General features: G+C 41.6%; 1 protein-coding gene across 1 annotated transcript in view; it reads right to left on the reverse strand.

Moving 5' to 3' along the window:
• Positions 1 to 14,841, reverse strand: part of LOC106875003 (pikachurin) — a 474,529-nt gene that overhangs the window by 1,347 nt on the left and 458,341 nt on the right. Inside the window, exons 11-13 of the mRNA XM_052970397.2 lie at positions 11,108 to 11,183; positions 9,141 to 9,371; positions 7,555 to 7,658 (exon numbers count right to left, since the gene is read on the reverse strand). Coding sequence (XP_052826357.1) covers positions 7,555 to 7,658; positions 9,141 to 9,371; positions 11,108 to 11,183 — 411 coding nt within the window. The remainder of the gene's footprint in view (positions 1 to 7,554; positions 7,659 to 9,140; positions 9,372 to 11,107; positions 11,184 to 14,841) is intronic.

Raw genomic sequence — 14,841 nt, forward strand, 5'->3', positions numbered from 1 at the left:
GGGAGGTAACTTTGAACACCCAAATTACTCTTGTCAAGGGAAACCACTCTGTTTACAGCTAAAATTTACTCGCAAAGCGCTGTTTGATATACACACACGCATCGTTTTAACATTTTACTTGTTTGTAGCACCACCTTGAAATTGAACTCATAAGTTATCTTTTTTAAAAGCCTGGTACTTATTCTATCAATCACTTATCTCGAGCTTTTAAGTTACGGAAACGTAACTAAAACAACAGTGATTGTGACGAGGTGGTTATGAAGGAACACAGTCACCCACACATATATATATATATACGACGGGCTGCTTTATATACATATATATAAATATGTATATATACTTTATTTAAAAGCAGCGAAATATAACAAAAAAAACTGTTACTCGGAGTTTCACGTTCCTGTTCATCGGACAGTTTATCTAACAGAACTGTCCGATGAACGGGAACATCAAACTGCGAGTAACAGTTTTTTGTTATATTTCTGCTGCTTTTAAATAAAGCATATTACTCTACCTCTGGTATTTGAGTACTCTTTCTTCCACCTTGTTGCACATTTCATGTGCTTACTGCGGTATATATATTATATATATATATATATATATAAATATATTGTATATATATACATATATATATATATATACCTCACTGATCCTAGTTGGACTGTCTGTGAGGGAGCCATCGTTTTCGAAGAGGGGTCCAATCTTGCAGCGTACTGAGGCTGTTTCTTTTGCGTAATGAAAGAAGACCTTTGGGTTTGACTTAATGTTTTTTATAACCCAGGCTTCTTTGTCTGCTCTCTCCTTCACATAGGATTGTTGCAGCCTTTTTTTGATCTCCATCAGTGTCGTTTTTAGGCGGAACCTTTGGCCATTCTTGGGATGCTGGTTGAGTCGATTTGCAACTTTTGTCCATCGTCTCATGAGGATCTTCCTCTCCCTTGGAATCTTGTTCCTATTTGTTTTGGCCTTGTGCTCTGGGACATATTTCTGGCTTATGGCTTGCACAATAGACATGAAACATTCTAGTTTCATGTCAATGTCTGGTGTGGAGAGACATTTTGGCCAATCCTCTCTGAGGATCTCTTTCTGAATCGATTTCCAGTCCGCTTTGTGGAAGTTCAGATTGGAGAGATTTTCGGTGCTTCCTTTAGGCTGTATGTCTCTGGTTTCTTTTGGCCCAAACATAGACAGCTCTATTATGTTGTGATCCGAAACTAATGTCTGCGTCACTTTCACATCATGAATGATGTCCGTATTGTTTGTGAAGCAGAGATCTAGAATGTTATTCGCTCTAGTTGGTCTGAGAATGGTTTGCTCCATGAATAGGGCATTGGTGAAGTTGAGCAGGCATTCCACCTGTGCTTGCTTGCGATGAGACCTTCGGGCCATTTGACGTTGGGGAAGTTGAAATCACCCATAAGAAATATGGTCACATGGTGTTCCAGCTTCATGAGGATTTCTTTAATTCTAGTGAGGCAATCTTCAAATTTGCCTATGTGGTTTGGAGCATCCGGTGGGCAATATGCATTGCATGTGACTATATTATGTTGTCTTATGTATACAACTAGGGTCTCGCATACCGAATTTGAGTATGACAGTAAGACCTGGGGTGTGAGGTCGTCACGGATGTATACAGCAACTCCACCATGGCTCCTTTCCCTTCTGTCTGTTCGCAGTATGACATATTTTAGTACGTGTACTTCTGCATCCTCTATATCAGGGCTGAGGTGAGTTTCCTTAGTGCTATGCATAGGGCTTGATTGCATGCAGCAAGGTCTCTCAGGAAAGAAATTTTGCTTTTATTATTATTATGCAACAGGCCCCCAATATTTAGTAAAAATATTGGCGTGATGCCTGTGCAGGCGTTAGGGGAGGCCATCCCATGTCTGTTGGCTGTGGTGGTGTTGCGCAGTGGGGGGCAAGGTTCCTCGTCTGTGCTTGGCGTAGCCACGTCAGCTGCTGCATAATCTTTTGCGCCATGCACAAAAAAGACTCTTGCTCAGCTGCTGCGTTGCGTAAGATTTCTGAAGAGCGCACGTCCTTGGATTTTCTCCTTGGGGACATCTGTCGTCTTTCCTCAGGGAAGTTTTTATCCTTTAAACCTTTGTAGTTTTGGCGAGGTGTCGGGTGGGCAAACCGGCAGATTTTGCCGTCTTCCCCATGCCAACATTTGCCTTGCAGGTAAGATTTGCAAGTTTTTGGGTGCCTTCCAAATTTCTTCTTTCCTTTGGTGTCTTGGATGGCATTGGATCCACCTTGCGATTTTCTACTTTTTGTTCTTCCTTTTCTTGTGGATACTATTTTCCACTGGTTATCTATTGGGGTGAGGGCTCCTTTCCTTTGTAGGACCACTGGCACAGAGGGGCTTCTATTTGCTGCTTCCTTGGCTCCACTATCCTTTTCTGCCTGGTTGTTCATAGGAGTGGGTGATCCATTCTTTTGAGGAGCCACTGGGTCAGAGAGACTTCCGGGTGTTTTTTCCTTTTCCTTTTCCTCCTCTCCATCCTTATCAACCTTTCCACAATGCATATGTGTGTATATATTTATGTATATATATGTGTATATATACATGTATATATATGTGTGTATATATATGTGTATATATATATGTGTATATATATATATGTGTATATATATATATGTGTATATATATATATGTGTGTGTATATATATATGTGTATATATATATATATATATATATATACATGTATATATATATGTGTATATATATATATATGTGTATATATATATATATATATACATGTATGTATATGTGTATATATATATATATATATATATATACAAATATATATATATATATATATATGTGTGTGTGTGTGTATAAATATATATGTATATATATATATATAAAAGAGAGAAAGAGAGTATATAGGTATATATATATATATATATATATATATATATATATGTATAAATAATTCTTGCCCTTAAGCATTGAGTAGTTTTGAAACTCTTGCCTGTGCCCATGTACACTGCATGCACACAAACAAGCACCTCTACATTCATACCTGTGTCTCTCTTTCATCATCATTGGTTCTAATGACTACTTTTCCACCTGACATGGATCAGACATGACTATATCACATTAGTTCTCTACCACTAGATTTTTTCCTGATGCCAATCCAAGCAGGTTTCCTTAGAAAGTAATAATCCATAAGCCTGTTCATTCACAAGAAGTTCAGATATACTTTTAGAGAGAATTGAAAATAAATGACACCATTTATTTGAGTAGTGAAGCTTTTGTCTACAGAACACCAACATGTCAAGACATGCCTGGACTGTGCTATAATGGTGTGTTGCAAGTGTACGAGGAGACCTTTTATTTGCAGTCGCTACACAAGCGTGTGAAGCGAAAGGGAAGTATGTACAAACTGACATACATACATGCATGTGCTTCAGTCGTTAGACTGTGGCCATACTGGGGCAGCACATTCAAGAATCTTTTACTTGAATGAATCGACCTTAGTACTTATTTTTTAAAAGTCTGGTGCATGTTCTATTGGTCTTTTTTTTTTTTACTGAACTGCTAACTTACAGGGACATAAACAGACCAACACCAGTTATCAAACGATGGGCTTCTTTCAGTTTCTTATTTCTTTATTGCCCACAAGGGGCTAAACATAGAGGGGAGAAACAAGAACAGACAAAGGGATTAAGTCTAAACATAGAGGGGGAGAAACAAGGACAGACAAAGGGATTAAGTCGATTACATTGATCCTAGTGCATAACTGGTACTTAATTTATTGACCCCGAAAGGATGAAAGGTCAAGTCGACTTCGGCGGAATTGAAATCAGAACGTAATGGCAGATGACATACCACTAAACATTTCACCTGGTGTGCTAACGTTTCTGCCAGCTCGCTGCCTTCTTTCAGTTTCTGTCTACCAAATCCATTCACAAAGCTTTGGTCAGCCGAAGGCTATAATGATAGACACTTGCCGAAGGTATCATGCAGTGGGACTGAACCCAGAACCATGTGGTTGGGAAGTACATGAAACTCCTTACCACACAGGCATGTATTTTCATTTTTTTCTATTCTATTTAGAATTAATTTTGACTGGCTGCCTGCTGGAAAGCATCAGGTTTCATTCATCATCTTTTAAACCTGAAGAAGGCCACCAGATCTTTGTATCCCAGACATTGTGATCATTTGTAGTGTATGAGCTATGGAGTGACATGTTGTTGGCACTCCGTCGCTTACGACGCCGAGGGTTCCAGTCGATCCGATCAACGGAACAGCCTGCTCGTGAAATTAACGTGCAAGTGGCTGACCACTCCAGACACGTGTGCCCTTAACGTAGTTCGCACGGAGATTCAGCGTGACAGAGTGTGACAAGGCTGGCCCCTTTGAATTACAGGTACAACAGAAAACAGGAAAAAAGAGTGAGAGAAAGTTGTGGTGAAAGAGTACAGCAGGGTTTGCCACCATCCCCTGCCGGAGCCTCATGGAGCTTTAGGTATTTACACTCAATAAACACTCACAAAGCCCGGTCTGGGAATCGAAACCGCAATCCTATGACCGTGAGTCTGCTACCCTAACGACTGGGCCATTGCTCCTCCACAAAAATGAGGCGCAATGTCCACTCGACCCCCGAAGTCGAGTAAGGAGTTACATACCCCCACCCTGCAAGAAACAACTCATTACAGATAGTATTTGGTGAGATGAGCTTTCATACTGGGACAGCTTACCTCTTCCAGGAGTTCTGTGTCATGTGTAAAAGATTTGCAACTGATGCTTAATATCAGACAGCTCAAGAATGACATTGTGTTTAAGAAACTCACTTTTCAATCAACCATGTGGTTTCAGGTTGAGCCTCATTCCACAGCACTGTGGGCAAATGTCTTTTACTAGAGCGCTGATCTGGCCAATGTGTTGTGAATGAATTTGGTGGAAAGAATGAATATATATATCAAAGGCAAACTCTTTTGGGAAGCTCTAATATACAACTGTGGGTCCTCGATTTACTATTTAGCATGAACGGATCCTACCCCACTCAAATCTTATATGGACCCCGCCTCCTCCCAGGGGTTATATAGATTCCTTGTTGAGAATCACTGCTGTAGAATGTAAGCAGGGAGGGCTTATGGGAGTTGGGTAATATGATCAAGATGGGGAACAATAAAAACCCAGAACGTGAGGGTGATGGAGACAGTGATGGCCAATACCAAAGGTAGACAGAAATAACAGCAGCTGATGGGTGACAACAGAAGCAGTCCAGGGGAGAGTGAGTAATGACTGGCAGGGAGTCAAGGGTTTTGGGTGTAAACAGTTCAGTACAGTCTCTTGTACATGGACCTAGAGGCAAAAAGAATGATGAGGGCTCTGGTGGTGGTGGTTGTTGAGGATGCCTTGTTGCTGGAAAGCATCACATGTGGTGAAGAGATGAGAGATGCCTGAAATGAGTGGAGAAATGATAGGTGGTTGGGGGTACAGGTAGAGTGATGAGGGTGGTTTGATACAGACACCCACACACACACTACATTAAATCTTGGAAAAGTCCACCAGGAAACTCCCTCACTCTGTCTTCAACCCATCAATAGCACAGAAAGAGTGCATTTATATTCTTATTTAACTCACACTAAAGCTTTGTAATTTTAAAATTTCTTTTAGTTCTTCTGATTTATACTATGCTGTGCATCACACATCCATCCATCCATTCACACACACATGCATACTCTGCTGAGTGGTTGGTGTTTGGAAGGGCATCCACCCATAAAAACCTTGCCAAAACAGACACAGAAGTCTGGTGCAGTCTTCTACATGACCAGCTCTGGTCAAATGGTCCAACTAATGCCAGCATGGAAGGTGGATGTTAAACGATGATGATGATACATAAAGAGAAGGGTCATGAATGACCATGGGATTGCACCTAGAATGGTCCCCCCCGAGGGACAAGTCCAGGCAAGGTTATTTATGGAAGACAAGCAGTCCATCCATGCATACCAGCCTCTTTTCTACACATCACCAATTTTAACCAAAGGCAAGGTGAAAGCCAATAAAGCTTGGCACCAGTGACATTGCAACTTATTTCTACAGCTGAACGAACAGGAGGAATGTGAAATAAAGAGTCTTGCTCAAGAACACAACACACAGCATGGTCTGGGGATCGAACTCACTACCTCATGATTGTAAGCCTGACGCTTTAACCACTGAGCCATGTGCCTTCATCATACATACATATATAATGTGTGTGTGTATGTAAGTAAATGCATGAACTTTGCTGCTGATGTGAGCCAAAATTTCTTCTACCTTATTTGTTTCCTGTTACTATTTGGCATGATTTACACCATTTGATAGTGAAAGAATTAAGAAATAATAATAACAGTGTAGCAACTATGAAACTCTTGTCTTAATTTCTAGTTCATTGACAGCATACCAATTCCGACTTGTTCAGTCTATAGACAAGTTCCTGGTCATTAATTTGTATCATGCCATATAACTATCACACTGAATAGCTATGATAAATGTATATCTTCTTCCTTACAGAAGAAAAACCATTGGTGTCTAATTTATGTACACCAGACAAATGTGACCTGAATAATAATAATAACAACAACAACAACATTGAAAAATACCTTAGGAATGAGAACCCAGGTTTAAAATTTCCCCAAGACACCTGATGAAGGCTGGTGTATTAGCCGAAACGTTGTGTTAACAACAAACAAGATGAGGACAAATATCCGTCAAATGTAAATAATGTTAATTAATAAAGTTAAATTGGGAAAGGCTACAAATGAATTAGGATAATACATAGTATTAGATTGTATATTCTATTTCTCTCTCTCTCAATCTCACTCTGTATCCCTAACTCTCTCCCACTTTTCTTCTCCTTCTTTGTCCTCCTGGGGTATCCAAGTATCCCTTATACATTAAGATGACCATCTCTGTCATACTCTAACCCTCTCGCCTGGCACACATCTTCTCCCCTCAGTTACTCCATCACTCCCGTCTTTATCTTTTTCCCAGGTACTCACCCTTATGTGGGGTAGCCATGTAACTATCTGTATGACAGTAAGACATCTCTGCTTGTCCCTCTGTCATACTTCAGCCTTTAAGCACCTGGCATGAAAGCCACCACCCCCTATCAAATATTCCCTCCATACACTTAGTCTGGACAGCTTTTTCCATTTTCTGTTCTTTTTTGTCAAGTAACTTATTCAGTGACCTCACTTGTACCAAGGATGCCAAAAATATAAAATGGTTACTAAGGGTGTCCAACCATATAAAACATGCCAACGGTGACACTGGCACTCAACACAGCCTTGTAACTTGCTAGATCTTGCCAAACCATCCAACCCATGCCAGCATGGAAAAATGAATGTTAAATGATGACGACGCCGATGATAATGATGATGATGATTTTGATAATGATAACAACAATGACTGCTAATGAAGGATTTTGTTCAGCAATGGATTAACAATATTTCATAAGATTAAGTAAAAACATTTACTGTTCGCTGCCAAAACAAAAAAAAAAATAAAAAAACACCTTCTCTGTAACAGAGATACCAAAGAGACAATGTAAAGAACTTTACCGATATAGATTTTTTTATCCGTGTTTAATGAACTGAAGGTTCCAGGTGAACTTCCTTCGAAAACAAACTGGTTATCAACCAACAAGTAACCATCTTGTTTATCCCTGCAATGAAAATTGATAGAAATAGTTTAAGACAAAGTAAAAAAAAAATATAAAAAAAATACTTCTTTGTTTTTGTTTTATTTTTTCATGTCAATATTCCAATATTTGGCATAACTGAGAGATTTAAAGATAAGCTTCCAGCATCTTTTAATTGTAATTCTAATGGTAAGAGCAATTTATGTCTTTAAAACAACACAAAAATACAATTCAAACTCGAGATTCTTTAGATAAATATATATTTTACTAACATACGTATACACATGCTCCAACTCACGCGTACATGCATGCACACAATACACACAATACACACACAAAATTAGTAGAGTTATTTTAAGCTTGAACTTACATTCTACACATACATACACTCTCTCTCTCTTACACAAACACACACATCTTTACAAGGGAAACAAAATTGGTTATCTTTACACACACACACACATGTATATGTATGTATGAATGTAGACTTCAATTTTTAGCTTTCACAACATTACAAAAAATATATATATATATGTATGTAGACTTCAATTTTTATATTTTTAGCTTTCACAACATTGCAAAAAATCTTCAACATAACAATAATAATAATAATAATAATACTACAGAGATCCCCCTTGCACTTTTACACAGTCTGTAGCTAGCTTTTGGTAGTTGCTTTCTTATAATGAAGTTTTTCAAGAAAATAAATTCAACAGCATAGATTTTAAAGATATCATGCCAGGTCAGGTATGGCAACATGTGCCACTGCTGCATGTTGCTGCATTCACTGCTTGTGTCATCTTGTGCAACCCGCCAAGTGGTGTCCCAGTTGGTCCCCATCTCTGCGAGATACTTCCTCGTCTACTGTGACCATGTGACATGTAACAAAAAAACAAAAACAAATGTAAAGTTATCTTGTTGAGTCATACTGACTTATAAGGGCCCGGTTTTGCGGTTTGCATGGCGTATATAGACTCCCCACCTGGACGGGATGCCAGTCTGTCGTAAAGTTACTCATTTTTGCCAGCTGAGTGGACTGGGGCAATGTGAAATAAAGGGTCCTACTTGGGGAGACAATGTGCCATTGGGAACTGAACTCATGACTATATGAATTGCTCAAGAACACAATACAACTCCAGCTCTGAGAATTGAAACCACGATCCTCGAGATTGTGAGTGTGGTGTAGTGAAATGGTACGCCCCTTCCCACATGGCAAAGTGGTATGATCCAGCCACTATAAAGTCAGACAGTCAGTCGTTGTAGGAGGTCAGTAGTAGTAGAGCCATGCACCTTCACTCACTCACACTTTTATACACACACACACAGACTCTCTCTCTCAGTCACTTGCTCATTCTCACATGCACATGCACATACACAACCTTACACACACACACAACCTCACACACAACCACCCAACCTCACACACACACACATACATGCACTTGAGCTTACACTCACTCATGCACTCAGGCATATCCACACATCATCTTTATAGTGAGGCCTTACCTCTGAACTCGGACAAAGTGCCAACTGCCATCGAAGAAGTTTGTTGCATTGTAAGAAATGATGACTTCACCACTGCCAAGATTGTAGCGGAACTGCAGGATGGATTCAACGAAGCCAATGGCTAAGTAGTCACTGAATGCTGACCTCTGTTCTTTGCCCACCCAGAAGAGCAGGCCATCCCTTTTCTCTGGTTTCACCCACATCTGGATGTCGATCTTGTTGCCACGGGTTCTGAAAATAACAGACATAAGACGTGAATTGCAGACATGAGGGAATTACATAATAATAATAATGGTTTCTATAAAGTCAGTCGTTGTAGGAGGTCAGTAGTAGTAGAGTCGTTGTATGAGTTTCTCAGTTGGAGTCAGTCAGTTATGTGATACATACGGGTTCAAGTTACCGTCAAGGTAGACATTTCAAGGTCATTGTCTTGTACAGCTCTTAGCGATAGCATAATAGATGAGTCAAAGATAATAAGATACAGAATACCACCACAACATAACAGCGGTAAGAAGAATATCACAATGCTGACAACAACATACAAGTGGACCAGGATCTACATTATAACAGAGTGCAACATCCCAACTACTAGGTCATGTGCTTTCACTGTTGTTTCTAAAGAATCTGGAAAAGACACCAGTTTGAGAAATGACCACTGTTGATGTATTTGCCAGATCAAATGTTTTCAGTTGTGCCATTTCTGTTTTGTTGGTATTACATTGAAAGGAAGCAGAAGACAATGAGACTAATAAATATAACAACTTGATTGGCAATTATCTTTTTTAGATGATTGCACTGGAGACAACCATCTTTAACAGCCCCTAACTTTGTTTCTGAGCTCAGGGTTAAAAGAGCCGCAACAGCTAGAGAGACAGAGAAGATTAATTGGTTCTGTAAGAGAATCTAAACTGACATAACAAGGGGCAACTCCACCAGTATTGTGTATTATGTCACTGGCTCATTAGAGCAATGATTTTCTCTTTATGACAACAATTGCCTTCAAACATCAAAGAAGGTTGCTCTTTGTATAGAAATTATTATATCACAAGGAATACATGCAGTGCACAGCAGAAGCAGACAGTGAAATATCTGCCTATCTTTTACTTAAATGTTACTATGTATAGCTTATCGCTGATCACTCGGTGGTTTATTGATTCGATGCATGTAGATGAGTGAAGATATGTGGCCTGGTGGTCAGGGTTATTGGACTCGTGAGCTGAAGATCCTGGTTTCAATTTCTGGAATGGCTGGCGGATTGTGTTCTCTAGTAAAACACTACATTTCACATTGCTCTGTTATCACTTTGAAATCTGACCTTTGGCACACCATGTCTGACTATGTTGCACCTTGGGCAAGTGTCTCATATTATAGCCTGGGGCTGACCAAAGCCTTGTCAATGAATTTGGTTGACAGAAGCTGAAAGAAGCCTGTTGTACACACACACATGTACATATATATATATATATTTTTTTCCTTGTTTCAGTCATTCAAATGCGACCATGCTGGAGCACTGCCTTTAATCAAACCCAGGACTTATTCTTTATAAGCTTTATACTTATTCTATTGGTCGCTTTTGCCAAACCACTAAGTTACGGGGTTGTAAACACAGACACAAATACATACATTCACACACACACACACATATGTATTATGGGCTTCTTTCAGTTTCAGTCTATCAAATCCACTCACTAGGCTTTAGTTGGCCTGAGGCTATAGTATAAGAGTTGCCCATATAGGCCCATATATGCTTTTACGTGCCACCGGCACAGGTGCCATTTGTATGACACCAGTAATAATAACAAGAATAAAAAGAATTGGGCCGGTGCTTTACCTAAAAAGAAAAAAAAAAACCATGTTGTTTTAGACTGTCGTTATCTTAAAAGAAAGAGAAAGGGAGAGAGAGAAGGAAGAGAGAGAGAGAGGAAGTAAATGCTGAAAGAGAGAGAAGAGAATTACACTGGACTGACCGTTTGACAAAAGGTGTACTTTTGTACATGAGATAGCTGCCTCCTGAGAACTGGGCATCATTAATTTTTTCACTCTCTATAAAAGGAAGGTGAGAAAGTCAGTAACACAGAAGAAATATATTCACATCTATTTATAACATTGATACTAACATAGATATCACATGCTACTACAATATCACATATCTAATATCAAATAACTGAAACACAACATGCCAAACTAAGTTGGAAGGTGGCAATTCTATATTTTCATTCAATGGAAGACAAATTCCTCTTAATACAGCAGCAAAATTGGTAGCGTTCCAGACCAAATGTCACATCATATTTAGTTACATTACATACTTTTGGATCCTGAGTTCAAATCCTGCCAAAACCCATTTTACTTCTATTATGTTAACCCGTTATGTTAACCCTTTAGCATCCAGATTGCTCTGTCAAATGAAATGCTTATTTATTCATATTGTTTTCAATTAATCATGTATTAACTCATAGCTTCAAGATTTCAATGATGTCATTGTTTATTTTTTGAATGACATTGTAGGGTAGGTATGAGAGACCAAATCTGACCTGTTTGAACAAAGCATGTAAAACATTTAGGCTTGATTTGGCCAGTTTAAAAGGTAAATGGTTAATTAAAGCACTATAGAGTTACAGGTGTGGCTGAGTGGTCAAGAGGGTTGTCTTCCAACCACATGTTTTTAGGTTCAGTTCCACTGCATGGCACCCTGGACAAGTGTCATCTACCTTGGCATGATCAAAGCCTTATATATATATATATATATATATTCTTTTATTCATTTTAGTCATTTTGATTGTGGCCATGCTGGAGCACCACCCTTAGTCAAGCAAATTGACCCCAGTACTTATTCTTTGTAAGCCTAGTACTTATTCTATCAGTCTCTTATGCTGAACCACTAATTTACGGGTACATAAACACACCAGCATCGATGTCAAGCGATGATGGGGGACACACACACACAAACATATACACACACACACACACACATATATATATATATGTATATATACGACAGGCTTCTTTCAGTTTCCATCTACCAAATCCACTCACAAGGCTTTGGTCAGCCCGAGGCTTTAGTAGAAGACACTTGCCCAAGGTGCCACGCAGTAGGACTGAACCTGGAACCATGTGGTTGGTTAGCAAGCTACTTACCACACAGCCACTCCTGTGCCTATATATATACATATATATATGGAAGAATGTACGAAAAAACAACAACAGACGAGGACAGCTGGTGTAAACAACAAAAGGATGTATTAGTATGACGCTCGGGAATACGGAAAGTCTTTGACGTTTCGAGCTACGCTCTTCAACAGAAAGAATACGTAGACAAGGAGAAAAACATGAAGAAAAAAGAAAAATTGAATAGTGTTCAGTCAACGGTCAATCATAATAATGGCTGACCGGAAGTTAGAAATTCTTTTTTCAGGAGAGCTAAGAAAAGGGGGAGATAACAAACGGTGATCGAAGAACGAGGGGCTGTGTGTGGGAGATAGAATGGTGATCTTGACGTATGTAGTGTGAAAATGGGGAAGGGAGAAAGGAGTTGGTCAGTTGTAGTGTGTGCGTGGTGTGATGCGAGGGTATTGGTGTGTTAGGGTGTTGGGAGATGGGGAAGGCATGGGTGGAGTGTGGGTTAGGCTTAGGGTGGGGTAGAGGGTGGGTGGTGGGTGTAAGGAATTGGATGGGGTGGAGTGGGAAGGTAGAGTAGGAGTGTGCTGGGGTGTGGTGGGATGAGCTTATGAGGGGGTGTTGACGATGAAGGGGAAGGTGGATGTAAGAGAGGGGGAAGGTGGGTATGGGGGGAAAAGAGAGGAAGAGAAAGAGTGAGAGAGAGGGAAAGAGAGAAGAGAGTGAGAGAGTAAGGGTGAGAGAGTAAGAGTGAGAGAGTAAGAGTGAGAGAGAGGGAAAAAGTGAGAGAATAAGGGTGAGAGAGTAAGAGTGTAGAGAGTAAGAGTGAGAGAGGGGGGAGTACAAGAGAAGAGAGTGAGAGAGAGGAGAGAAAGAGTAGGGGTGAAGAGAAGTGGGAGTGAAGAGAAGAGGGAAGAGAAGTAGGAGTGAAGAGAGGTGAAGAGACGTACAAAGAAGTCGGAGTCGGAGCAGTGGGGGAGGGGGAGAGAGGCAGGGGGAGGGGGTTAGATGAAGAGGGGAGGGGAGTTGAGCCCATGTGGCACAGAGGAGCGAAGAGAGAAGATTAATCCCTGTTCACGGCGCAAACGGGAGTCCGGATGGCCCCTGTGCATGGACAATCCAAACACGGACAGGTGTTTCTGCAAGGAGTGGCCGGCAGAACGGAAGTGGCGTGACACCGGGGTGTCATTGCCAACGTTGATGTCTCGGAGGTGTTCCGCGAATCGGTCGGCCAGGCAGCGCCCCGTTTGTCCGATGCACAGAGAATGGCAGAGAGAGCAGGAGAGGCAATAGATGATGTTGGTAGAAGTGCAGGTGATGCGATAGAGTCGGTGATGGGTGCTGGTGAGGAGGGTGGTGTTGGAGAGGTAAGGGCAAGTGCGGCAGTGTGGGCGGGAGCAAGGGAACGAGCCACGTTGGGAGGTTGGGTTGGGGAAGAAGCTGTGGACTCGTTTGAAGGAGGGGAGGGGTCGATTAGGGAAGATGTGGGAGGTGGAGGGGTCGGATTGGAGGCGCCGAAAAGCTCGGAGAATGGAGCGTTGGAGGGGTAGGGTGGTGGGATGGTAGGTGAGGGGAAAAGGGAGGCGGGAAACGGCAGGGCGGGTTTGGGGGGAGAGAGCAGATGCACGGTCCTCAGAACGTGCTCTGGCAAAGGCGGTGTGGATGGTGGTGGGTGGATATCCACGCAGGCTAAAGCGGTGAGCCATGAGTTTAGACTGAGTCTCAAAGTCATGGCTGTCGCTACAAAGTCTGCGTAGACGGAGGAATTGGGAATAGGGGATGGAAAGTTTTGTGTGTCTAGGGTGGGAGGAGGAGAAGTTGAGATAGGAGTGTGAGTCTGTGTGTTTGTAGTGGATGGAGGTGCTAAGGGCGGAGTGGAGGATGCTGACCGAAATGTCGAGAAAGGGGACAGAGGTGTCAGAGATAGAACGGGAGAAGTGGAGGGCAGGATGGAAAGATTGAACGAAAGAGAGGAACGAGTCAAGATGTTCGCGGGAGAGTGAGGTGGCACCGATACAGTCGTCGATATACCGACCGTATAGTTCGGGAGTAGGACCAGTGAAACTGGAGAATATTTGGGCCTCAACATAACCAACGAACAGGTTCGCGTAGTTGGGGTCCATTCTCGTCGCCATGGCCATTCCCGAGACAAGCTGGTAGATATCTCCCGCGAACGAGAAGCAGTTGAGAGATAGGACAAGTTCGGCCAGACAAATGAGTGTGGAGGTGTCGGGTTGTGGGTTGGGGCGTTGATCTAGGAAAAACTTCAGGGCACGCAGCCCCTCGTCGTGGGGGATCACCGTATAGAGGCTCTGGATGTCTAGAGTGAAGAGAAGCTTAGAAGGGCGGAAAGAGAAAGAGTTGAATAGACGAAGCGCGTGGTTAGTGTTATGAATGTGGGAAGGGAGAGAAGCCGCTAGGGGGGCGAGGACACGGTCTAGGTATTTTGAGATAAGCTCGGTGTGGCAGTTGCAGGCGGAGACGATGGGGCGGCCAGGGTTGTTCGGTTTATGGATCTTGGGGAGGAAGTAAATGGGGTGCGAACAATAAGGTTGGAGGCGGTCGCGGGGAGACGGGAGGAGAGGAT

The sequence above is a fragment of the Octopus bimaculoides genome, chromosome 9 (genome assembly GCF_046866305.1).
Source record: "Octopus bimaculoides isolate indiv1 chromosome 9, ASM4686630v1, whole genome shotgun sequence".
In the NCBI taxonomy this organism is placed as follows: Eukaryota; Metazoa; Mollusca; class Cephalopoda; order Octopoda; family Octopodidae; genus Octopus; species Octopus bimaculoides.